A 27169-nucleotide genomic window follows, 5' to 3' on the forward strand; every position below is an offset into this window, starting at 1 on the left:
TCACCCGCTTGTGAGTGGAAATGATTACAGCGACTGGCAGAGGTCACCCGCTTGTGAGTGGGAAATGATTACAGCGACTGGCAGAGGTCACCCGCTTGTGAGTGGGAAATGATTACAGCGACTGGCAGAGGTCACCCGCTTGTGAGAGGGAAATGATTACAGCGACTGTGAGTGGAAATAATTACAGCGACTGGCAGAGGTCACCCGCTTGTGAGTGGAAATGATTACAGCGACTGGCAGAGGTCACCCGCTTGTGAGTGGGAAATAATTACAGGGACTGGCAGAGGTCACCCGCTTGTGAGTGGAAATGATTACAGCGACTGGCAGAGGTCACCCGCTTGTGAGTGGGAAATGATTACAGGGACTGGCAGAGGTCACCCGCTTGTGAGTGGAAATGATTACAGCGACTGGCAGAGGTCACCCGCTTGTGAGTGGGAAATTATTACAGCGACTGGCAGGGGTCACCCGCTTGTGAGTGGGAAATGATTACAGCGACTGGCAGAGGTCACCCGCTTGTGAGTGGGAAATGATTACAGCGACTGGCAGAGGTCACCCGCTTGTGAGTGGGAAATGATTACAGCGACTGGCAGAGGTCACCCGCTTGTGAGTGGGAAATGATTACAGCGACTGGCAGAGGTCACCCGCTTGTGAGTGGAAATGATTACAGGGACTGGCAGAGGTCACCCGCTTGTGAGTGGAAATGATTACAGCGACTGGCAGAGGTCACCCGCTTGTGAGTGGGAAATGATTACAGCGACTGGCAGAGGTCACCCGCTTGTGAGTGGAAATGATGGCACCGCAGCGACTAGCAGAGGTCACCCGCTTGTGAGTGGGAAATGATTACAGAGACTGGCAGATGTCACCCGCTTGTGAGTGGGAAATGATAACAGCGACTGGCAGAGGTCACCCGCTTGTGAGTGGGAAATGATTACAGCGACTGGCAGAGGTCACCCGCTTGTGAGTGGAAATGATTACAGCGACTGGCAGAGGTCACCCGCTTGTGAGTGGGAAATGATTACAGCGACTGGCAGAGGTCACCCGCTTGTGAGTGGAAAATGATTACAGTGACTGGCAGAGGTCACCCGCTTGTGAGTGGAAATGATTACAGCGACTGGCAGAGGTCACCCGCTTGTGAGTGGAAAATGATTACAGCGACTGGCAGAGGTCACCCGCTTGTGAGTGGGAAATGATTACAGCGACTGGCAGGGGTCACCCGCTTGTGAGTGGGAAATGATTACAGCGACTGGCAGAGGTCACCCGCTTGTGAGTGGGAAATGATTACAGCGACTGTGAGTGGAAATAATTACAGCGACTGGCAGAGGTCACCCGCTTGTGAGTGGGAAATGATTACAGCGACTGTGAGTGGAAATAATTACAGCGACTGGCAGAGGTCACCCGCTTGTGAGTGGGAAATGATTACAGGGACTGGCAGAGGTCACCCGCTTGTGAGTGGAAATGATTACAGCGACTGGCAGAGGTCACCCGCTTGTGAGTGGGAAATTATTACAGCGACTGGCAGGGGTCACCCGCTTGTGAGTGGGAAATGATTACAGCGACTGGCAGAGGTCACCCGCTTGTGAGTGGGAAATGATTACAGCGACTGGCAGAGGTCACCCGCTTGTGAGTGGGAAATGATTACAGCGACTGGCAGAGGGTCACCCGCTTGTGAGTGGAAATGATTACAGCGACTGGCAGAGGTCACCCGCTTGTGAGTGGAAATGATTACAGCGACTGGCAGAGGTCACCCGCTTGTGAGTGGGAAATGATTACAGCGACTGGCAGAGGTCACCCGCTTGTGAGTGGGAAATGATTACAGCGACTGGCAGAGGTCACCCGCTTGTGAGTGGGAATGATTACAGGGACTGGCAGAGGTCACCCGCTTGTGAGTGGAAATGATTACAGCGACTGGCAGAGGTCACCCGCTTGTGAGTGAGAAATGATTACAGCGACTGGCAGATGTCACCCGCTTGTGAGTGGAAATGATTACAGCGACTGGCAGAGGTCACCCGCTTGTGAGTGGGAAATGATAACAGCGACTGGCAGAGGTCACCCGCTTGTGAGTGGAAATGATTACAGCGACTGGCAGAGGTCACCCGCTTGTGAGTGGAAATGATTAGAGCGACTGGCAGAGGTCACCCGCTTGTGAGTGGGAAATGATTACAGCGACTGGCAGAGGTCACCCGCTTGTGAGTGGAAATGATTACAGCGACTGGCAGAGGTCACCCGCTTGTGAGTGGGAAATGATTACAGCGACTGGCAGAGGTCACCCGCTTGTGAGTGGAAATGATTACAGCGACTGGCAGAGGTCACCCGCTTGTGAGTGGGAAATGATAACAGCGACTGGCAGAGGTCACCCGCTTGTGAGTGGAAATGATTACAGCGACTGGCAGAGGTCACCCGCTTGTGAGTGGAAATGATTAGAGCGACTGGCAGAGGTCACCCGCTTGTGAGTGGGAAATGATTACAGCGACTGGCAGAGGTCACCCGCTTGTGAGTGGAAATGATTACAGCGACTGGCAGAGGTCACCCGCTTGTGAGTGGGAAATGATTACAGCGACTGGCAGAGGTCACCCGCTTGTGAGTGGAAATGATTACAGCGACTGGCAGAGGTCACCCGCTTGTGAGTGGAAATGATTACAGCGACTGGCAGGGGTCACCCGCTTGTGAGTGGGAAATGATTACAGCGACTGGCAGAGGTCACCCGCTTGTGAGTGGAAATGATTACAGCGACTGGCAGAGGTCACCCGCTTGTGAGTGGGAAATGATTACAGCGACTGGCAGAGGTCACCCGCTTGTGAGTGGGAAATGATTACAGCGACTGGCAGAGGTCACCCGCTTGTGAGTGGAAATGATTAGAGCGACTGGCAGAGGTCACCCGCTTGTGAGTGGAAATGATTACAGGGACTGGCAGAGGTCACCCGCTTGTGAGTGGGAAATGATTACAGCGACTGGCAGGGGTCACCCGCTTGTGAGTGGGAAATGATTACAGCGACTGGCAGAGGTCACCCGCTTGTGAGTGGAAATGATTACAGCGACTGGCAGAGGTCACCCGCTTGTGAGTGGGAAATGATTACAGGGACTGGCAGAGGTCACCCGCTTGTGAGTGGAAATGATTACAGCGACTGGCAGAGGTCACCCGCTTGTGAGTGGAAATGATTACAGCGACTGGCAGAGGTCACCCGCTTGTGAGTGGAAATGATTAGAGCGACTGGCAGAGGTCACCCGCTTGTGAGTGGGAATGATTACAGCGACTGGCAGAGGTCACCCGCTTGTGAGTGGAAATGATGGCACCGCAGCGACTAGCAGAGGTCACCCGCTTGTGAGTGGGAAATGATTACAGCGACTGGCAGAGGTCACCCGCTTGTGAGTGGAAATGATTACAGCGACTGGCAGAGGTCACCCGCTTGTGAGTGGAAATGATGGCACCGCAGCGACTAGCAGAGGTCACCCGCTTGTGAGTGGGAAATGATTACAGCGACTGGCAGAGGTCACCCGCTTGTGAGTGGAAATGATTAGAGCGACTGGCAGGGGTCACCCGCTTGTGAGTGGAAAATGATTACAGCGACTGGCAGAGGTCACCCGCTTGTGAGTGGAAATGATTACAGCGACTGGCAGAGGTCACCCGCTTGTGAGTGGAAATGATTAGAGCGACTGGCAGAGGTCACCCGCTTGTGAGTGGGAATGATTACAGCGACTGGCAGAGGTCACCCGCTTGTGAGTGGAAATGATTACAGCGACTGGCAGAGGTCACCTGCTTGTGAGTGGGAAATGATTACAGCGACTGGCAGAGGGTCACCCGCTTGTGAGTGGAAATGATTACAGCGACTGGCAGAGGGTCACCCGCTTGTGAGTGGAAATGATTACAGCGACTGGCAGAGGTCACCCGCTTGTGAGTGGGAAATGATTACAGCGACTGGCAGAGGTCACCCGCTTGTGAGTGGAAATGATTACAGCGACTGGCAGGGGTCACCCGCTTGTGAGTGGAAATGATGGCACCGCAGCGACTAGCAGAGGTCACCCGCTTGTGAGTGGGAAATGATTACAGCGACTGGCAGGGGTCACCCGCTTGTGAGTGGGAAATGATTACAGCGACTGGCAGAGGTCACCCGCTTGTGAGTGGGAAATGATTACAGAGACTGGCAGAGGTCACCCGCTTGTGAGTGGGAAATGATTACAGCGACTGGCAGAGGTCACCCGCTTGTGAGTGGAAATGATTACAGCGACTGGCAGAGGTCACCCGCTTGTGAGTGGGAAATGATTACAGCGACTGGCAGAGGGTCACCCGCTTGTGAGTGGAAATGATTACAGCGACTGGCAGAGGGTCACCCGCTTGTGAGTGGAAATGATTACAGCGACTGGCAGAGGTCACCCGCTTGTGAGTGGGAAATGATTACAGCGACTGGCAGAGGTCACCCGCTTGTGAGTGGAAATGATTACAGCGACTGGCGGAGGTCACCCGCTTGTGAGAGGGAAATGATTACAGCGACTGGCAGAGGTCACCCGCTTGTGAGTGGGAAATGATTACAGCGACTGGCAGAGGTCACCCGCTTGTGAGTGGAAATGATTACAGCGACTGGCAGAGGTCACCCGCTTGTGAGTGGAAATGATTACAGAGACTGGCAGAGGTCACCCGCTTGTGAGTGGGAAATGATTACAGCGACTGGCAGAGGTCACCCGCTTGTGAGTGGGAAATGATTACAGCGACTGGCAGAGGTCACCCGCTTGTGAGTGGAAATGATTACAGCGACTGGCAGAGGTCACCCGCTTGTGAGTGGGAAATGATTACAGCGACTGGCAGAGGTCACCCGCTTGTGAGTGGAAATGATTACAGCGACTGGCAGAGGTCACCCGCTTGTGAGTGGAAAATGATTACAGCGACTGGCAGAGGTCACCCGCTTGTGAGTGGAAATGATTACAGCGACTGGCAGAGGTCACCCGCTTGTGAGTGGAAAATGATTACAGCGACTGGCAGAGGTCACCCGCTTGTGAGTGGGAATGATTACAGCGACTGGCAGAGGTCACCCGCTTGTGAGTGGAAATGATTACAGCGACTGGCAGAGGTCACCCGCTTGTGAGTGGGAAATGATTACAGCGACTGGCAGGGGTCACCCGCTTGTGAGTGGGAAATGATTACAGCGACTGGCAGAGGTCACCCGCTTGTGAGTGGGAATGATTACAGCGACTGGCAGAGGTCACCCGCTTGTGAGTGGGAATGATTACAGCGACTGGCAGAGGTCACCCGCTTGTGAGTGGAAATGATTACAGCGACTGGCAGAGGTCACCCGCTTGTGAGTGGAAATGATGGCACGGCAGGGAGTTCTTTTCAGAAAACTTTATTAATTATTAATATACAAAAACTATAAAATGAATATATACAACATGAACATAAAGCAAAATGAAATACTAAACATCCAGCAGGAGAAAACCAATAAATGAAATATAACACACACAGTACATCGGATTGCGAGGATAATCCTTTCCGGAAACACGCTTGTAATCCAAAGCACTTGTATATCAAAGCAAATTTTCCCATAGGAAATCATGGAAACTTGGATGATTGGTTCCACAGCCATTTATTCATAAATCCTTCAGTTTCTAGTCCGTATAAAAAGATTCTAGCGATGTGATTGGCTGTGTGACCATAAAATGTCCACCAATGGGAGCCTCCGCATGGGGATTGGAAGAAAAATCCATCAGGAGCTCCTGAGTATAAAAGAGAAGAGAGGCGCCTCCAAGTGTAGCAATCTGGTTACATTTAATGAAGGTACGTAGGTGTGCGCAGCGTATTGCACCCCAAAGCTCAAGAACACACTACTGATCACTCACCATGTTCATTCAGAAAGGGAAGGGGACGGTCAATTACATATTGACCGGCTCCTTCCTCCACTCATTCTAAAACATCCCTGCAGCAACAGCTGGCGGGAGAGATGGGAGCTGGTAGCACTGCAGGGGGAAGGGGGGAGCCAGGGCAGATCTGTGCTGTAAAGGGCGATTAGGGTGTGCCTGGGCACACGCCTATGTGAAGGTACAACATTTAGCAGCTCACGTGGTTGATGATTAAAAGAGGCGCATCCAAGTATGCAGGGATCCGGGGTAAAGGCGAGCCACATAGACCGTCCTCCTCGCCGCCGGCTCTCACCGCTGTCAGTCTGCACTCGTGATCGGGAAGACTACCCTGCAGGAGAGCGATCTGAGAGCGAGGCTTGAACCGCTCGTGGAAGGGACGACATCAATGGCGGTGAGGAGGACGGTCTATGTGGACAGCGTTACCCCGGATGCCTCCATACTTAGATGTGCCTCCTTTTAATCATCAACCATGTGAGTTTCTAAATGTTGTCCCTTCATTACATGTAACCAAATTGCTACACTTAGAGGAGGCGCCTCTCTTCTCTTTTATACTCAGTGGTGACATGACGCTACTCTTATATCAAGACATCGCTTGTATATCAAGACATCGCTTGTATATCGAGACATCGCTTGTATATCGAGACATCGCTTGTATATCAAGACATCGCTTGTATATCAAGACATCGCTTGTATATCGAGACATCGCTTGTATATCGAGACATCGCTTGTATATCAAGACATCGCTTGTATATCGAGACATCGCTTGTATATCGAGACAACGCTTGTATATCAAGACATCGCTTGTATATCAAGGCTAAACATATTAAAAAATTGTTGCTTGTCTTGCAAAACGCTCTCAAACCAAGTTACTCTCTAACCAAGGTTTTACTGTATACAACTTAAAGGGGTTGTAAAGGTACCATCCCCCCCCTAAATCTCTCCCTTTCCCTCAGTGCCGTCCTCCTTCACTCACCTCAGTGCAGTCCTCCTTCACTTACCTCAGTGCCGTCCTCCTTCACTTACCTCAGTGCAGTCCTCCTTCACTTACCTCAGTGCCGTCCTCCTTCACTCACCTCAGTGCAGTCCTCCTTCACTTACCTCAGTGCCGTCCTCCTTCACTTACCTCAGTGCCGTCCTCCTTCACTTCCCTCAGTGCCGTCCTCCTTCACTTCCCTCAGTGCCGTCCTCCTTCACTCACCTCAGCGCCGTCCTCCTTCACTTACCTCAGCGCCGTCCTCCTTCACTTACCTCAGCGCCGTCCTCCTTCACTTACCTCAGTGCAGTCCTCCTTCACTTACCTCAGCGCCGTCCTCCTTCACTTACCTCAGCGCCGTCCTCCTTCACTTACCTCATCCTTCCAATGTCCTCATTTCTTCTGAGAAATCCTCACTTCCTGTTCTTCTGCCTGTAACTCCACACAGTAATTTCAAGGCTTTCTCGCTGGTGTGGAGTGACGTGCTCCCCCCCTCCCTTGGACTACAGGAGAGTCAGGACACTCTCTATGTTGCAGATAGAGAAAGGAGCTGCGTGACTCTCCTGTAGTCCAAGGAAGGGGGCGAGCACGACACTCCAACCCCTTTAAAACAAATCCAGATATAAAGCTCACATTCTTCTGGTGCTCCCAGTGCACCAAACTATACACCGCAAGTATCCACCTGTGCACAATCCCCCTGAGGAAGCCACATGACCCTGCGACGCAACGCGTAGAGAAGGGGCTTGATGTCACAGCACTCAAACACTGGATTGGGGTGTGCGCCATGGGCCATGGGCAACAGGGCCGCCCTGCGGCCACCCAGAGGCGTACTAAGGGGGGGCGAGCCGCCCCTGGGTACCACACACTGGGGGGTGTCAGACCGGCACCCCCCTCCGCAATTGTTTTACACCCGCGGTGGCATTTTTTTCCTCTATGTGTATGTTTAGGTGACCAGGGGGCGAGGGGTGAAGATGGGGGGGGGGGGCGCCACAGGATTAGCTTGCACAGGGCGCCTGAACACCTAAGGCCGGCCCTGCATGCTGGGTAAAGTGGGGGTTATACTGGAGGCTGGCTTACACTTTTTTCTTGTTTGCTAGTGTCCAACCTTCCAGTAGGCGGCAGTATAAGTGAGGATTTCTCAGAAGAAATAAGGACATTTAAAAGCAAAATGGAAGGATGAGGTAAGTGAAGGAGGACGGCACCGAGGTAAGTGAAGGAGGACGGCACCGAGGAAAGTGAAGGAGGACGGCACCGAGGTAAGTGAAGGAGGATGGCACTGAGGTAAGTGAAAGAGGACTGCACCGGGGTAAGTGAAGGAGGATGGCACTGAGGCAAGTGAAAGAGGACTGCACCGGGGTAAGTGAAGGAGGACGGCACTGAGGTAAGTGAAGGAGGAGGGCACCGAGGTAAGTGAAGGAGGACGGCACTGAGGTAAGTGAAGGAGGACTGCACCGAGGTACAGTGATGAAAATAAGTATTTGAACCCCCTGCTATTTTGCACGTTCTCCCACTTGGAAATCATGGAGGGGTGTGAAATTGTCATGGTAGGTGCATGTCCACTGTGAGAGACATAATCCAGAAATCACAATGTATGATAACTATTTATTTGTATGATACAGCTGCAAATAAGTATTTGAACACCTGTCTATCAGCTAGAATTCTGACCCTCAAAGACCTGTTAGTCTGCCTTTACAATGTCCACCTCCACTCCATTTATGATCCTAAATTAGATGCACCTGTTTGAGGTCATTAGCTGCATAAAGACACCTGCCCACCCCATACAATCAGTAAGAATCCAACTACTAACATGGCCAAGACCAAAGAGCTGTCCAAAGACACTAGAGACAAAATTGTACACCTCCACAAGGCTGGAAAGGGCTACGGGGAAATTGGTGAAAAAAGGTCCACTGTTGGAGCAATCATTAGAAAATGGAAGAAGCTAAACATGACTGTCAATCTCCCTCGGACTGGGGCTCCATGCAAAATCTCACCTCGTGGGGTCTCAATGATCCTAAGAAAGGTGAGAAATCAGCCCAGGACTACACGGGAGGAGCTGGCCAATGACCTGAAAAGAGCTGGGACCACCGTTTCCAAGGTTACTGTTGGTAATACAATAAGACGTCATGGTTTGAAATCATGCATGGCACGGAAGGTTCCCCTGCTTAAACCAGCACATGTCAAGGCCCGTCTTAAGTTTGCCAATGACCATTTGGATGATCCAGAGGAGTCATGGGAGAAAGTCATGTGGTCAGATGAGACCAAAATAGAACTTTTTGGTCATAATTCCACTAACCGTGTTTGGAGGAAGAAGAATGATGAGTACCATCCCAAGAACACCATCCCTACTGTGAAGCATGGGGGTGGTAGCATCATGCTTTGGGGGTGTTTTTCTGCACATGGGACAGGGCGACTGCACTGTATTAAGGAGAGGATGACCGGGGCCATGTATTGCGAGATTCCTTCCCTCAGTTAGAGCTTTGAAGATGGGTCGAGGCTGGGTCTTCCAACATGACAATGACCCGAAGCACACAGCCAGGATAACCAAGGAGTGGCTCTGTAAGAAGCATATCAAGGTCTCCAGACCTAAACCCAATAGAGAATCTTTGGAGGGAGCTCAAACTCCGTGTTTCTCAGCGACAGCCCAGAAACCTGACTGATCTAGAGAAGATCTGTGTGGAGGAGTGCGCCAAAATCCCTCCTCCAGTGTGTGCAAACCTGGCGAAAAACTACAAGAAACGTTTGACCTCTGTAATTGCAAACAAAGGCGACTGTACCAAATATTAACATTGATTTTCTCAGGTGTTCAAATACTTATTTGCAGCTGTATCATACAAATACATAGTTATCATACATTGTGATTTCTGATTATGTCTCTCACAGTGGACATGCACCTACCATGACAATTTCACACCCCTCCATGATTTCCAAGTGGGAGGACTTGCAAAATAGCAGGGTGTTCAAATACTTATTTTCATCACTGTAAGTGAAGGAGGACGGCACTGAGGTAAGTGAAGGAGGACGGCACTGAGGTGAGTGAAGGAGGACGGCACTGAGGTAAGTGAAGGAGGACTGCACCGAGGTAAGTGAAGGAGGACGGCACCGAGGTAAGTGAAGGAGGACGGCACTGAGGTAAGTGAAGGAGGACGGCACCGAGGTAAGTGAAGGAGGACGGCACTGAGGTAAGTGAAGGAGGACGGCACTGAGGTAAGTGAAGGAGGACGGCACCGAGGTAAGTGAAGGAGGACGGCACTGAGGTGAGTGAAGGAGGACGGCACTGAGGTAAGTGAAGGAGGACGGCACTGAGGTAAGTGAAGGAGGACGGCACTGAGGTGAGTGAAGGAGGACGGCACTGAGGTAAGTGAAGGAGGACTGCACCGAGGTAAGTGAAGGAGGACGGCACCGAGGTAAGTGAAGGAGGACGGCACCGAGGTAAGTGAAGGAGGACGGCACCGAGGTAAGTGAAGGAGGACGGCACTGAGGTAAGTGAAGGAGGACGGCACTGAGGTAAGTGAAGGAGGACGGCACCGAGGTAAGTGAAGGAGGACGGCACTGAGGTGAGTGAAGGAGGACGGCACTGAGGTAAGTGAAGGAGGACGGCACTGAGGTAAGTGAAGGAGGACGGCACTGAGGTGAGTGAAGGAGGACGGCACTGAGGTAAGTGAAGGAGGACTGCACCGAGGTAAGTGAAGGAGGACGGCACCGAGGTAAGTGAAGGAGGACGGCACCGAGGTAAGTGAAGGAGGACGGCACTGAGGTAAGTGAAGGAGGACGGCACTGAGGTGAGTGAAGGAGGACGGCACTGAGGTAAGTGAAGGAGGACGGCACCGAGGTAAGTGAAGGAGGACGGCACTGAGGTAAGTGAAGGAGGACTGCACCGAGGTAAGTGAAGGAGGACTGCACCGAGGTAAGTGAAGGAGGACGGCACCGAGGTAAGTGAAGGAGGACGGCACTGAGGTGAGTGAAGGAGGACGGCACTGAGGTAAGTGAAGGAGGACTGCACCGAGGTAAGTGAAGGAGGACGGCACTGAGGTAAGTGAAGGAGGACTGCACCGAGGTAAGTGAAGAAGGACTGCACTGAGGGAAAGGAAGATATTTAGGAAAAAAAATCGTACCTTTACAACCCCTTTAACTCCGGCTGAACGATAAAATTAAATCAGCTGGAAGGAAGGAAAAGAAAGAAAGAAAGAAAGAAAGAAAGAAAGAAAGAAAGAAAGAAAGAAAGAAAGAAAGAAAGAAAGAAAGAAAGAGAAAAATAGAAAGAAAGAAAAGATAGATAGATAGGAAAAAAAAGGAAAGGAAGAAAATAAATAAAGAAAGAAAAAGGAAAGGAAAGGAAAGGAAAGGAAAGGAAAGGAAAGAAAGAAAGAAAGAAAGAAAGAAAGAAAGAAAGAAAGAAAGAAAGAAAGAAAGAAAGGGAAAGAAAGAAAGAAAAGGAAAGAAAAGGAAAGAAAAAAAAAAGAAAGAAACATAGAAAAAAAGAAAGAAAGAAAGAAAGAAAGAAAGAAAGAAAGAAAGGGAAAGAAAGAAAGAAAGAAAAGGAAAGAAAAGGAAAGAAAAAAAAAAGAAAGAAACATAGAAAAAAAAGAAAGAAAGAAAGAAAGAAAGGAAAAGAAAAGAAAAGAAAAGAAAAAAGGGAATAGAGACAGAGCCTCCAATAGTGTGAAATCACTCAGAGTAACAAATATATAAATTGCACGTTTTCATTTATTGATTTTCTTCCCCTGTTGGTTGATATTGTATATTATATTATATTATATTATATTGTATTATTTAAAGTGGAGGTTCACCCAAAAACCTTTATTTTTACCCTTAGATTGAGGCTCATTTTGTGAAGGGGAATCGGGTGTTTTTTTTAAATGAAAGCCGTACTTACCGTTTTAGAGAGCGATCTTCTCCGCCGCTTCCGGGTATGGGCTGCGGGACTGGGCGTTCCTACTTGATTGACAGGCTCCCGACGGTCGCATACAGCGCGTCCCGATTTTCCGAAAGTAGCCGAACATCGGTGCGCAGGCGCCGTATAGAGCCGCGCAGGCGCCGTATAGAGCCGCACCGACGTTCGGCTTCTTTCGGGTAATTGTGACGCGATGTATGCGACCGTCGGAAGCCTGTCAATCAAGTAGGAACGCCCAGTCCCGAAGATCGCTCTCTAAAACGGTAAGTACTGCTCGGATTTAAGAAAAAATACCCGATTCCCCTTCACAAAATGAGCCTCAATCTAATCTTAAAAAAAAAATTTCGGATGAGCTCCCGCTTTAAGTAGCAGCAGAAATGTTTCAATTTTTTGGTTTCACAAGCGCAGTGCGCACCGATTGAATACTATAATAAAACATTCCATCCAATCAAAGCACTGCACTAAATAAAAAACTCCGGCTGAACAGTAAAATAAAATCTGGTTGAAACAAAAAGTCTGTAAAAATGGCGATTTTTCTCATTTTTGGGGCGTCGGCCTCCCATTTATGGATTCAGATTCTGAAAACTTTATTAATCCCGAAGGGGAATTTTGAGAAACAGGGAATACATTACTGCAGAACCCTCGAGAATAACCAGCGCTCCAGCTGGAGAAGATCTAGAAATGGGCACAGGAGATCCACCGGATCCTTTAGTTCAATGGAGGAAGTTCTTCATCAGGCGTCTGCTCTTTTATCTCCTGAAGACTCTGGGTCAGGTCCGTTAGACACCCCTTAATGTCCCCTCTGCCGTGGTAAACGCGATCCAGTCCTTGGGGAATGTGTTGGCAGGAGGACAGGTCCAGGTGGGTGAGGGCCTGGCAGCTGAGGAGGACATCTCTGTAGAGAGAAGGAGGAGGGGTCAGTACTCCGCAGGGGTGGGGGGCAGAATATCACTACAAATATCTAGATTGATCACCTGACAGCGTGGGGCGTGGCTCTGGTTCCTGCGAGGTTCAAGGAGCGGAGGGTGCCATTGCCTCCACCACCTCCTCTGGTGAGATTAAGGAAGGCCTCCGCCAAATCCTCTTCCGTGTAGAACTGACCCTTCAGGTCCAGTTCCTTCAGGCTGTGCCGCCATTTACTGGTCAGCAGATGGGACCCCGAAACGATTGCAGGCACCACGTCTCTGCATGACATACCCAGGTTAAGGCGCTCCACATCTGATGAAGATAAGCAAAGATCAGATCCACAGAACACAACTGAAGTCTACACATAGGCCCAGATTCTCAAAGGAGATACGACGGCGTATCTCCGAGTCCGGCCGGTCGTATCTCCGAGTCCGGGCCGTCGTATCTCCGAGTCCGGGCCGTCGTATCTCCGAGTCCGGGCCGTCGTATCTCCGAGTCCGGGCCGTCGTATCTCCGAGTCTGGGCCGTCGTATCTCCGAGTCTGGGCCGGCGTATCTCCGAGTCCGGCCGGTCGTATCTCCGAGTCCGGGCCGTCGTATCTCCGAGTCCGGGCCGTCGTATCTCCGAGTCTGGGCCGTCGTATCTCCGAGTCTGGGCGGTCGTATCTATGCGCCTGATTCTTAGAATCAGTTACGCATTGATTTCTATTCGATCTGACCGGCGTAAGTCTCTTACGCCATCGTATCTTAACTGCATATTTACACTGGCCGCTAGGGGCGTGTACGCTGATTTACGCCTAGAAATATGTAAATCAGCCATATACGCGAATTCACGAATGTACGCCCGGCCAACGCAGTACAGATACGTCGTTTACGTTAGGCTTTTCCCGGCGTACCACTGTTAAGTATGGACGTCGTTCCCGCGTCGAATTTGGAAAATTTTACGTCGTTCGCGTAAGTCATCCGTGAATGGGGCTGGACGTCATTTACGTTCACGTCAAAACCAATATGTCCTTGCGGCGTACTTTGGAGCAATGCACCCTGGGATATGTACACGGACGGCGCAAAAAGCGTAATTTACGTGGGGTCACACAACATTTACATAACACACGCCCACATCTTCCAAATTTGAATTAGGCGGGCTTACGCCGGCCTATTTACGCTACGCCGCCGCAACTTACGGAGCAAGTGCTTTGAGAATACGGCACTTGCCCGTCTAAGTTGCGGAGGCGTAACGTAAATAGGATACGTTACGCCCGCACAAAGATACGCCGATCTACGAGAATCTGGGCCAGAGTGTGTGAGAGAGAGAAAGCGCGTGAGAGAGTAAAGAAAGACCAATAAGAGAAGAGAAAGAATAGAGAATGAGGAGAGGAAGAAGGGAAAGAGAAAGTAAGGAGAGAAGAGGAGTAGAGAGAGAGAAAATAAGGAGAGAGCAGAGAGAGAAGAGGATAGAAAGGAGAGAAGAGGAGTAGAGAGAGAAAATAAGGAGAGAGCAGAGAGAGAAGAGGATAGAAAGGAGAGAAGAGGAGTAGAGAGAGAAAATAAGGAGAGAGCAGAGAGAGAAGAGGATAGAAAGGAGAGAAGAGGAGTAGAGAGAGAGAAAATAAGGAGAGAGCAGAGAGAGGAGAGGAGAAAGAGGATAGAAAGGAGAGAAGTAGAGAGAGAGAGAAAATAAGGAGAGAGCAGAGAGAGAAGAGGAGAAAGAGGATAGAAAGGAGAGAAGAGGAGTAGAGAGAGAAAATAAGGAGAGAGCAGAGAGAGGAGAGGAGAAAGAGGATAGAAAGGAGAGAAGAGAAGAGGAGTAGAGAGAGAAAATAAGGAGAGAGCAGAGAGAGAAGAGGATAGAAAGGAGAGAAGAGGAGTAGAGAGAGAAAATAAAGGAGAGAGCAGAGAGAGGAGAGGAGAAAGAGAATAGAAAGGAGAGAAGAGAAGAGGAGTAGAGAGAGAAAATAAGGAGAGAGCAGAGAGAGAAGAGGATAGAAAGGAGAGAAGAGGAGTAGAGAGAGAAAATAAGGAGAGAGCAGAGAGAGGAGAGGAGAAAGAGGATAGAAAGGAGAGAAGAGAAGAGGAGTAGAGAGAGAAAATAAGGAGAGAGCAGAGAGAGAAGAGGATAGAAAGGAGAGAAGAGGAGTAGAGAGAGAAAATAAAGGAGAGAGCAGAGAGAGGAGAGGAGAAAGAGAATAGAAAGGAGAGAAGAGAAGAGGAGTAGAGAGAGAAAATAAGGAGAGAGCAGAGAGAGAAGAGGATAGAAAGGAGAGAAGAGGAGTAGAGAGAGAAAATAAAGGAGAGAGAGGAGAGGAGAAAGAGGATAGAAAGGAGAGAAGAGAAGAGGAGTAGAGAGAGAAAATAAGGAGAGAGCAGAGAGAGAAGAGGATAGAAAGGAGAGAAGAGGAGTAGAGAGAGAAAATAAAGGAGAGAGCAGAGAGAGGAGAGGAGAAAGAGGATAGAAAGGAGAGAAGAGAAGAGGAGTAGAGAGAGAAAATAAGGAGAGAGCAGAGAGAGAAGAGGATAGAAAGGAGAGAAGAGGAGTAGAGAGAGAAAATAAAGGAGAGAGCAGAGAGAGGAGAGGAGAAAGAGGATAGAAAGGAGAGAAGAGAAGAGGAGTAGAGAGAGAAAATAAGGAGAGAGCAGAGAGAGGAGAGGAGAAAGAGGATAGAAAGGAGAGAAGAGGAGTAGAGAGAGAAAATAAGGAGAGAGCAGAGAGAGAAGAGGATAGAAAGGAGAGAAGAGGAGTAGAGAGAGAAAATAAGGAGAGAGCAGAGAGAGGAGAGGATAGAAAGGAGAGAAGAGGAGTAGAGAGAGAGAGAGAGAGAGAAAATAAGGAGAGAGCAGAGAGAGGAGAGGAGAAAGAGGATAGAGAGGAGAGGAGAAAGAGGATAGAAAGGAGAGGAGTAGAGAGAGAGAAAATAAGGAGCAGAGAGAGAAGAGGATAGAAGGTGTGACGGTATCGGTATGATATCCCCGTCAACGTTCCCTTCTTCCCATAACGAAAATCACCCCAATATTCCACGAGGAGGGATATCCCTGGAATCGCCCAGAAAGCCACACATGAGACAAGCTTACTGCTTGAACAACACAGACTTTAATGTTATAACACACAGCTTATATGTCATTTCCAAAACTGTTACAATGACAAATCTCCGCCCCCCTCACACTGGGGCTTCCATACAGATGAGTAGGTAGACACGACGGGGCCGATGCTGAAACACATTTTCTTTAGACAATGACATCAATGACGCTGAGCACTAGCTGTACTGAATACATCAACCAGACCGCTCGACCCCGCATATAGAGACATAATTACCACAATGAAGCAATCAGAATAATTAACACAAGCCACTTAAACCCAGCTCTCCTTCACACAACACAATAGATCAATTAACCTTTAGAAATAGTGAGGGGACATTAGCACATCAATAACCTGGCTAGCAGGGAGCAGTAAACTGAGACATATAGGCAAATGTATCACAATGGCCCCCCTTTTGCTCCCTGCTCCGGCAAACCCGGTTGGACCTTCCCTGGTCCAGTAGGGTTGACGGGTTCAGAGCTTTCAGTCCGAGGTTAACTCCGTTTGGCGTGACTGACCTCCCTTGGCAACTGCTTCAGACTCAGGTATGTCACCGGGTCGTCAGATCACACGCCGGTCAGTCCCCAAGTCTTTGTGCGATCTGCAAAGTCACCAGAAGTCAGTGTGAAGACAGCGAATGGGTCTGTGCGCCGCCGTCTAGGTGTCCCGCTATGGGAGGGGGCAGGTTATGGCTCTGAAGTGACAATCCCAGGAGATTCATAAAAAGAAAAAGTTATATTTGTTGAAATGCTGTAGCACTGGTGCTCAGAGTCCGGGGGGGGGGGGGGGGAGGGGAATCAGAGCCCCATAAGGTCAGCCACCCCCTGCTCCCTCCGCAGCCGCCGGTTCTCCTCTTGGAGCTTCTCCAGCTCCATCTCCAGTTCATGCTGCTGTGACCTCAGGTGGTTGTTCTCCTCCTCCCTGCGGCTTATGCACTCCTCCAGCTCTATGTACTCACGGATCAGCTCCTGCTTGCTCATGTCCTGCAGGCTCTCCACGTGGTCCTTCATCATCAGGAACTGGGTGGTGGTGTAAGGGGCCACCGGTGGGCCCTTGGCGAACATCTCGGCACGCATCTGGGACGCCCGCTGCGACTCCCTCTCCTCCAGTCGCTTCTTCTCCTCCCAGGTCAGCTTGTTATACGGCTTCCAGGACCTCTTCTTCTTGAAGGGTGGCCGGCGGTGCCTCTTTCTGCCCAGCTCCCTCCAGGGCCCCTCCGGCTCAGGGCTGTCGCCCATGACCAGCTGACAATGGTGTTCCCTGTTGTCCGTAATAACAGATTGTACCATGAGGGCTTCGTAAGGGGTGCCCAATGGTTCTTCCTGACCCAGCTCCTTTGGATCCCAAGCCGAGTCTACACAATGGGCTGCTGCTGGTGGGCGGTACCCAGGTTGAGACCAATTTGACCTGGTGTTGTCATTCATGGGGCAATTCTGCTTGAAGTGACCCAGCTGTTTGCACCGGAAGCAGCGTTGTTCGTTGCCCTCCTGGCGATGATAGCGAGGGCTAGATGTCACCGGTCTGTTAGGAGGTTGGTATCTAGCGGTTGGTGGGTGTGAGGGCACCGTTTGTGGTGGAGGTTGTTCCTGTGGTGTGACCTGGTTCGTCTTGCGAGTATCTGCATATTCATCCGCCAACTTCGCGGCCTCTGGTAGAGTCATGGGCCTGCGATCTCTCACCCAATCCTTGACGTCCGTCTGGATGTGATTGTAAAATTGCTCCAGGAGCATTAGTTGCAAAATGTCCTCTGCGGTGGTGGCCTGGCTGCTGTTAGCCCAGTTAGAGGCCGACCGGGACAATTGGCATGCCCATTCCGCATAAGAGTCTTTCGTGGTTTTGCGTGAGTCCCTGAACTTCTGTCGGTGGGACTCTGGGGTTACTGCATAACGAGCCAGGAGCACTTCTTTAACCCTGGCGTAGCTATGGATATCCTGATCTGGCACGGTCCGGAAAGCATCAGAAGCTTTGCCTGACAGTTTGCCTGACAATATTGAAACCCAGTCTCCTCTAGCTATTCGGTGCAGGTTACATAGTCGCTCAAAATCCGCCAGGAAGTTATCAATCTCACAGTCCTTTTCATCAAAAGCTTTAAAAGCGCTAAACGGAATCTTCCTTGCGTCTGCTGTGCTGTACTCACTGGTGCGGCTGCTTGTTGGACTGCTGCCAGTTTTAACTGTAGCTCTGCGTCTCTTATTTGTTTATCCTTCTGTAGTTCTGCGTCCCTTATTTGTTTAGCCTCCTGTAGCTCCGCGTCTCTTATTTCTTTAGCCTTCTGTAGCTCTGCGTTTACTAACATGTCCATCACTTTCAGTACCACATCTGGCGTTGGGTTCGGGCCGAACCACGCTAGCTTCTCTCTCATTAGCTTGTTGGCTGGCGATTCCTCCTCCTGAATCACTGGTGTCTCCATCTCTTGTACTGCTGGCGTTGCTGCAATCCCGTCCTCCTGGTCTAGCTCCATTGATTCTGCTATGATGACCCGCTTGGTTTTGTTGCTAGCAATCCTTCCACGAACTTCCAGTAGTTCTTCCAGTGTCTGCTTGGAATCCGGGTGTGAAGGGGAATAGAAGGGAAAAATCCCACTGCTACCAACCAATTGTGACGGTATCGGTATGATATCCCCGTCAACGTTCCCTTCTTCCCATAACGAAAATCACCCCAATATTCCACGAGGAGGGATATCCCTGGAATCGCCCAGAAAGCCACACATGAGACCAGCTTACTGCTTGAACAACACAGACTTTAATGTTATAACACACAGCTTATATGTCATTTCCAAAACTGTTACAATGACAAATCTCCGCCCCCCTCACACTGGGGCTTCCATACAGATTATAGGTAGACACGACGGGGCCGATGCTGAAACACATTTTCTTTAGACAATGACATCAATGACGCTGAGCACTAGCTGTACTGAATACATCAACCAGACCGCTCGACCCCGCATATAGAGAGATGATTACCACAATGAAGCAATCAGAATAATTAACCCAAGCCACTTAAACCCAGCTCTCCTTCACACAACACAATAGATCAATTAACCTTTAGAAATAGTGAGGGGACATTAGCACATCAATAACCTGGCTAGCAGGGAGCAGTAAACTGAGACATATAGGCAAATGTATCACAGAAGGGAGAGAAGAGGAGTGGGAGAAGGGCTGAGAGAGAATAAAGGGAGAGGTGAAAGAAGATAGAAAGGTGAGAAGAGGAGGAGGAGGAGAAAAAGAAGGGGGGAGAAAGTGAGATTAGGAGAGACGATGAGAGGGAGCAGAGAGAGGAGAGAAAAAAAAAGAGAAGAGAGGATGGGGGGAAGGATGAGAGAAGGAGAGGAGATAGAGGATAGAAAGAAGAGAGGAAGAGCAGAAGAGAGAGGAGGGGGGCGAGAGAACAAGGAGAAAGAGGGGGGGAAAGAGGACAGAACGGAGAGGACAGAACGGAGAGGAGAGAAAAAGAGAAGAGAACAGAGGGGAGAAAAGGAGAGGGAGCAGAGAGATCGTCATACGTGACGTCAATGGGGGGGATTGACGTCACGTATGACGAAATGCGTCTGGAGTAGGGCACGTGCTGACGTCACCACGCCATGTACTAGGAGGATGGGCTTCTGTTTGCCGGTCGGCTTTGTTTTTAGATGTAAACTTTTTAAACCAAATGTAAGCGCAATACTTTTTTACACATTAAATTGATTAGACTGTATTACGCTATGGTCAGTCTTTTTTTCTGGGTCAGTTGCTGGGTTTAACAGTCACAGACGTCATAGACGGTGCTGTGCTACTGGATTATTTGGCCACGTGCCTTTTTTGCTTGCCATCCGGTAAGCAGGTTTTTCTTTGGGCACTTTCTGATTGAAGTCCCTGTGGTGCCATTGGGAAGATCCTTAATGTCGTCTAATAACATGCTGTTTTGACTAAGAATTTTATTGCAATATTTGGGACTTTTTAGCTTCTCTCATTTTCTATTAGTTGGTTCGAACCACAAAAAAACATTGTCTAGATTGTAACGGGCTCACCACCACCACAGCAACCCTTTGACTCTGGCCCTTGGGTGCATCATTTGGTCCAACGTCTGCTGGTCGCCATCCCAGCAACGTAAAAGGCGAGTCTGCAGGGGGCGCTTGTGAAACCTTGTCCAGGGGACTGCCGTGAAGGAAGATGTCATAAGTTCTACCGCCTTCATAACCTCTCTGATCCGGACTTCCCAATTGATCTGAAGCTGTGCCACCGTAGGAGAAGCTGTGCCACCGTAGGAGAAGCTGTGCCACCGTAGGAGAAGCTGTGCCACCGTAGGAGATCCTGTAGCCCAAATATCGCACCTTCTAAACCAGAACAAGCTGGGACTTGTCCTTGTTGATCAGCCAACTGAGAGACCGCAAGAAATCCTGCGCTTCCTGCAGGTCCCTCTCCAGCTGATGAAAAGACCGGGCAACAACCAGGAGATTGTCTAAGTAGGGTATCACAGTAATGGCCTTCATTGCGCACCGGGGGCCAAGCCTTCTGCAAGGACCTTTGTAAAAATCCTCGAAGAGGACGCTAGCCCCCCGGTTCTCTGCTCCAGGGAGCCCATGCCTGAAGCTGTGTAAGGGGCCCTCATAATTCCTGATGGCGGCCCAGCTGGCCAGGTAACCACCCCAGTGTCTGGGGCCTGGATACCTCTTCTGCCAAGAGCAGAGTAATGGCAGCGAGGCCCACCACATCCTACAGGGGCCCTACTCTCCCCAAGCTTATGGCAGCGGTGGGACCAGCAGCCCTACTGCTCCCTAACTGGATGGAGGGGTGCTTGCAGGCAGAGAAGGTAACGCCAGGGGTTTGCTCAGAACAGCTCTGAGACATGGAGATTCCAAGGTTCCTAACATGCTCCCTTGCTGTCTGGCAGGAAACACAAAAAAACTGAAGGAAGAGGACTGGAGGACCGCCTTTAACGTTTCAGGTAAATGTGCTTCCTGTCCCGGAAGGAGGAGCCCTATGTCCTGGAAGACGAAAGGAGAAAAAAAAAGTCTCTTCATGAGATAGACTGCTGTGACTCTAAATGAGTTAGAGATGGTGGTGGTGGCCATAGGCCCAGACAGATTAATGGGTTGAGGGGGGGGGGGGGGGGAGGGGGTCACACCGACTCTGCTGGGGATGGCACTAAAGCTCACTTAGGCCTCATTCACACTACGGGCCGTTCAGGTCCGTCTGTCACGAACCTGAACGGCCGCTCCATGCATTCCTATGGAGCGTCGGATGTCAGCGGAGTCATGTCCTCTGACATCCGACCCAATCCGCTGAAAACAGACATATGGGGGCCATGTCCCCATCCGTCAATGCGGATCGGGTAAGATCTGATGAAAACAGACATGCTTTCCGTTTTCATCAGATCGCTCCATAGGACACAGCGGTGCCCGACAAGCCCCTCCCCGCTCAGTGAGCAGAGAGGAGCTTGTCATCCGTCGGCTCGGCGGAGATCTGCGGACTGATCTCCCGCTGAGCCGACGGGAGCAGGCGGACTCCGTATCGACGGAATCCGCCAAGTGTGAATGAGGCCTTACAGTCTCTGCTGCAAAAGTGTAAGCTGTGGACACAAACAGTTAAGAAGTTCTAAGAGGATATGTAGGAGGCCTCAGCCTCACCCAACAAAGCCGAGGAAGACTCTGATGATGACCCAGGTTTTATGCACCAGTTCCTCATGTGAATATCCGGGTAAGTACCCCTAGAACCACTAGCAGAGTACGAGTTAAGGTCACCTGTTGCAGCAGGGCTAGCCCCTCTGTGTCATAATGCATCCACGTGGCACTAATACAACCCCAATGTGGGGCAAGGTATGCACAAGCCTGGACAGCTGGAGCTAATGTTGGCCAGAAGTGACCAAGTCACTGCAGGTGGCCTATAGTAAGGCATTAAAGTGTTTGTTCACCAGTGCCAGAAGTCTGCCAAGTAAAACAGGTGAGTTGGAAGCTCTGGTGCATGAGGAGAGCTATGATGTCATCGGTATTGCTGAAACTTGGCTTCAATCCTCACATGACTGGGCTATTAATATTCCTGGCTATGCTCTCTTTCGGAAAGACAGGGTAAAAAGGAAAGGTGGCGGGGTCTGTCTATGTGAGAAGTGATCTCGGGGTGAGTGTGAAAGAGAACCTGGTTGATGGAGAGTGTGATGAGGCTGAAGCATTATGGGTGGAACTGCATACAGACGTGCGTAGTTCAAAGTTAATCATTGGAGTTTGTTATAAACCTCCCAATGTTAATGAGGAGGTGGAGAATCGGCTCAGATGGAAAGGGCTGCAAGGGCCGGGACGGTGATAATAATGGGGGATTTTAACTACCCAGAAAGTGACTGGAATAATGGCACTTCTGGGACAGCTAAAGGGCAACAATTTACAAACCTATTGCAGGACAATTTTATGGTGCAGCTTATTGAGGCCCCAACTAGGAATGATGCTCTGCTGGACCCGGTAATCTCAAACCATGCAGAGCTTATTACTAATGTTCAGATAAAGGAACACCTGGGTAGCAGTGATCATAACATGATTTCATTTGATGTTAACTATAAGCAAGAAGGGAGCTGCGGTGGCTGAACGCGATTGGCACTGCGCTGACAAGCCATTCACCTCTGCAGCTAGGGGTTCGGTTCCCGGTCTCGGCTACATGTGAATTGAGTTTGGTGGTCTCAGCCCGGCTCCCGGTGGGTGTGCTATGCGAGGTAAGCCTGCGCTTAGTACGCCCCTCCCACAAAAAAAAAACACCACACTTACACGCACTCGAAATTGAGTAACATGCACGCACTTTGACCACGCGGTCTCTAAAAAGAGAGGCGAAGGACTAACGGGGCTGGTTGAGCGGGGTAGATCCTCTCACTCCCTTATAGGGAGTCCCTCTGCCCCGTTGGGCTTCAAAGCGGAGCAGGTAGTGCGGGCTGTGTGGGAGGACCCCCTCACACACCCGCCATTGCCACCCGGGGCATGGAGAAAGGTGGCAGATTGCCTCTGGGGGAGGCCTGCCTACTCCCAACTCCTGCAGTCCGGCTCCTCTCTCCAGTACACGCACAAAATACACTTTAAAAAAAAAGAAAAAAAAACTATAAGCAAGAAATACATACAGGAAAAATAAAAACACTTCATTTCAAGAGAGCAAATTTTCCAAGGATGAGGGCCGCTCTCCAGGACTTGGACTGGGAGGGACTATTGGCACCGATGGGCACAGAACAGAAATGGGAATTCTTCAAAAAAGACCTCACTGCAAAGTATATTCCCATGGGCAATAAGTTTAAAAGGCTAAAAATAATATTGACCCCCCCTTATATCTCACTGTAAAGAGGACCTGTCATGTTACATGCCTATTACAAGGGATGTTTACATTCCTTGTAATAGGAATAAAAAAGATCAATTTTTTTATTAATTTTTTTAAAGTGTCAAAATAAAAAAAATGTAAGTAAAATTAACAATATATATATTTTTAAAGTGCCCCTGTCTCCGGTAGCTCGCACGCAGAAGGGAACGCATACGTAAGTCCCGCCCACATATGAAAACGGTGTTTAAACCACACATGTGAGGTATCGCCGCGATCGTTAGAGCGAGAACAATAATTCTAGCCCTAGACTCCCCTTGTACCTCAAAACATGTAACCTGTAAACATTTTTAAAGCGTCTCCTATGGTAATTTTTAAGTACCGAAGTTTGGCGCCATTCCACGAGCGTGTGCAATTTTGAAGCGTGACATGTTAGGTATCTATTTACTCGGCATAACTTTACTTTATCTTTCACATTATGCAAAAAAATTGGGCTAACTTTACTGTTTTTTTTTTTAAGCATGAAACATTGCTGCTAAAAAATTGCTGCGAAAATTCTGTGCAAGATAAAAAGTTGCAATAACCGCCATTGTATTCTCTAGGGTCTCTGCTAAAAAAAATATATATATAGGGCCAGATTCTCGTACAGCCGCGTATCTTTGTGCGGGCGTAACGTATCCGATTTACGTTACGCCTCTGCAACTTAGACGGGCAAGTGCTGTATTCTCAAAGCACTTGCTCCGTAAGTTGCAACGGAGTAGCGTAAATGTGGCTGGCGTAAGCGCGCCTAATTCAAATTTGGGACAGGGGGGCGTGTTTTATGTAAATGTTCTGTGACCCGACGTGATTGACGTTTTTCACGAACGGCGAATGCGCCGTCCGTGGAATATCCCAGTGTGCATTGCTCCAAAGTACACCGCAAGGACGTATTGGTTTCGACGTGAACGTAAATGACGTCCAGCCCCATTCACGGACGACTTACGCAAACAACGTAAAATATTCAAAATTCGACGCGGGAACGACGGCCATACTTAACATTGGTACGCCGCATATACGCCTCATATAGCAGGGGTAACTTTACGCCGGGAAAAGCCTAACGTAAACGGCGTTTCTGTACTGCGTCGGCCGGGCGTACGTTCGTGAATTCGCGGATCTAGCTGATTTACATATTTTGAGACGCGTAAATCAGCGTACACGCCCCTAGCGGCCAGCGTAAATTTTCAGTTACGATCCGACGGCGTAAGAGACTTACGCCGGTCGGATCTAATAGAAATCTATGCGTAACTTATTCTAAGAATCAGGCGCATAGATACGACCGGCCGGACGCAGAGATACGACAGCGTATCTGGAGATACGCCGTCGTATCTCTTTTGAGAATCTGGCCCATAGTGTTTGGGGGTTCTATGTAATTTTCTAGCAAAAAAAATAGATTTTTACATGTAGGAGCGAAGTGTCGGAATTGGCCCGGGTGCGAAGTGGTTAAAAAAAAAAAAGCTAAAAGTTCCTCTGTAACAAACCTCAAGGACCCACCCTGAGCTTGTACATGCTGAGCACCCACAGGCAGCAAAATAGGGGTGCTACAGACAGACCTACAACACCAGGGAGTGCCAGCAGTGTGACCTCAGGGGTCCTGGAGGCTGAGGCCTACTTCTCACCCCCCCAAAATCCCCTCTGCCACCTCTACAATTCTTAGCCGGACCCCCACACCAGGAATACGGGGGGTGTGTTCTGGAGTTGCTCAGATACTGACCTGTACATGGGAGCGCCGACAAGGCCTGCGGCGAGATCTTGCAACATCCATGCAGGACTAGAACTCGCAGCTTCCTAGAACCTTTCAGCAGTTTTTGGCAGACGTCATCGGTGACAGTGCAGACATATTTGGAGAGCCACAGTTCCTTCAGCTCAGGAAAACCGGAGGCAGCCGCGGGGAGTTCCGGTTCGGGTTTGGCCTGCCACGGGACATTTATAAATCTCAGAACCTGCAATGGAGAACAGAGGAACCTGAGAAGTAAGCTCATGATATGACCATCCCAACAGCGTCAACTATAAAGAGGACCTGTCACCAACACAAGACATCTGAACACACTGCATAGAATAGAGTCGATCTCTCACTGTAATGGCGTCCATCTGAAAACGTGGCCAATCCCTCGCGTCAGCGGAAAGAATTTGGTCACATGACTAAGAGCTTTGGGACCCCAGAGCAGAGGAGTCTCTCCTATGGAACGGTATCTTTTTGTAAATTTGAATTCAAAGTGAATAAAAACACATTGGGCTAGATTCAGGTAGCTGCGCCCCTTCTTACAGCGGCGCAGCGTATTTACGCTGCGCCGCCGTAAGTTTGAGAGGCAAGTGCTGTATTCACAAAGCACTTGCCTCCTAACTTACGGCGGCGTAGCGTAAATGGGGCCGGCGTAAGCGCGCCTCATTCAAATGATGACGGGGCCTTGTTTTCAGCACATGGCTGCGTTATCTCACTTCCTGTCTCCCCAATTCCCGCCAACATCACTTCCTGTTTACCTAGCCTTCATGAACCAATTATACAAGTTCATTAGCATTTTATATAAAAGGATGCCAAACTTCTGAATTCTAGATGGTAGATAAAATGTATTATTCCATATATTAATGCCATCTAAAAAATATAAAAGGGCCATGGCAACACACTTTCATTAGTCTGGTGGTAGCTTTATACTCTTGGAATCTTCAGTTTAGCCGGCTGCTAAGACGCTACAAACGCCTGGAATCTGCAGGATGGAAATCCACGTTGGTCGGTGAGATCAGATCTACTGTAAGAAGTCATTATTTCTGTCCCAACAACTGTACTTCAGCAGAGCTCGGGTATACGGCGTATCTGGGATTGTACAAAGTGTGGTCACTGAAAACAAGGGCTTCCTATTTATTGACTGTATCAGCAATTATGACATTCTGAATTAGGGCCGAAACAACTAATCGATTAATCGACAACTAATCGATTATGAAATTAATCGATTACAATTTTTATAATCGATTAATCGGCCAGTAACATAATAGGGTTAAAAAAAAAAAAAAAAAATTAGCCCTTTATAGTACAAAAAAGAAAATCTCTCCTGTAAATATCACTGTCACTGTCCCACAGTAAAAAAATGAATCCCTTACAGTAGCGATTATTTGCTCTTTTTGTACTTATTTTTGTTTTTTTTAACCCCCATTATGTTATTAAACATCTCAGGCCCGGGGTCACACCTCTGTGTGTTTTTGGTGCTTTTTGCAGAAAAGCACTCCAGTTCACTTACATGGTTTCCTATGGGACACGTTCACATCCAGGATTTATTTTCAGCCGCTGCGTATTTGGAAAGGGGCGGGGACTTTAACGCCAAACCGTGCTATTTTGTTTTTTTTTGGTTCAATATACTTCAATGGAGAAGCTGCAGAAAAGCATGGAATTTGTTTTTGTGGAAATTTGTGTTTTGTAATCTGCCCGACAACAAATTGGCCCAAAAAAATAAAAAATGCAATTTTTTTTTTTTTAAGGCTATTATCCGATTAGTCGATTAATCGAAACAATAATCGGCCAACTAATCGATTATGAAAAAAATCGTTAGTTGCAGCCCTATTCTGAATGACTCCCCAGGAAAGATACAAGATCCATTTCTATCCACTTGCCTACCGGGCACTTAAACCCCCCTCCTGCCCAGACCAATTTTCAGCTTTCAGAGCTGACACACTTTGAATGACAATTGTGCGGTCATACAACACTGTTCAAAAATGACCTCTGCGTTTTTTATTTTTTGTTGAAAAAAATAAAAAGACAGAATTTTTTTGATATTTCGTTATAAAAATTTGCAAACAGGTAATTTTTCTCCTTCATTGATGTACGCTGACAAGGCGGCACTGGTGGGCCCCGATAAGGCGGAACTGGTGTGCCCCCGATAAGGCGGAACTGGTGTGCCCCCGATAAGGCGGAACTGGTGTGCCCCCGATAAGGCGGAACTGGTGTGCCCCCGATAAGGCGGAACTGGTGGGCCCCGATAAGGCGGAACTGGTGTGCCCCCGATAAGGCGGAACTGGTGTGCCCCCGATAAGGCGGAACTGGTGGGCCCCCGATAAGGCGGAACTGGTGTGCTCCCGATAAGGCGGAACTGGTGTGCCCCCGATAAGGCGGAACTGGTGGGCCCCCGATAAGGCAGAACTGGTGTGCTCCCGATAAGGCGGAACTGGTGTGCCCCCGATAAGGCGGAACTGGTGGGC

General features: G+C 49.3%; 1 protein-coding gene across 1 annotated transcript in view; it reads right to left on the reverse strand.

Moving 5' to 3' along the window:
* Positions 1 to 12043: 12043 nt before the first annotated feature.
* Positions 12044 to 27169, reverse strand: part of LOC120939725 (F-box/LRR-repeat protein 6-like) — a 45993-nt gene continuing 30867 nt past the window's right edge. Inside the window, exons 8-10 of the mRNA XM_040352054.1 lie at positions 24696 to 24924; positions 12686 to 12929; positions 12044 to 12606 (exon numbers count right to left, since the gene is read on the reverse strand). Coding sequence (XP_040207988.1) covers positions 12420 to 12606; positions 12686 to 12929; positions 24696 to 24924 — 660 coding nt within the window. The 3' untranslated portion in view covers positions 12044 to 12419. The remainder of the gene's footprint in view (positions 12607 to 12685; positions 12930 to 24695; positions 24925 to 27169) is intronic.

The sequence above is a fragment of the Rana temporaria genome, chromosome 5 (assembly GCF_905171775.1).
Source record: "Rana temporaria chromosome 5, aRanTem1.1, whole genome shotgun sequence".
Lineage (NCBI taxonomy): Eukaryota > Metazoa > Chordata > Amphibia > Anura > Ranidae > Rana > Rana temporaria.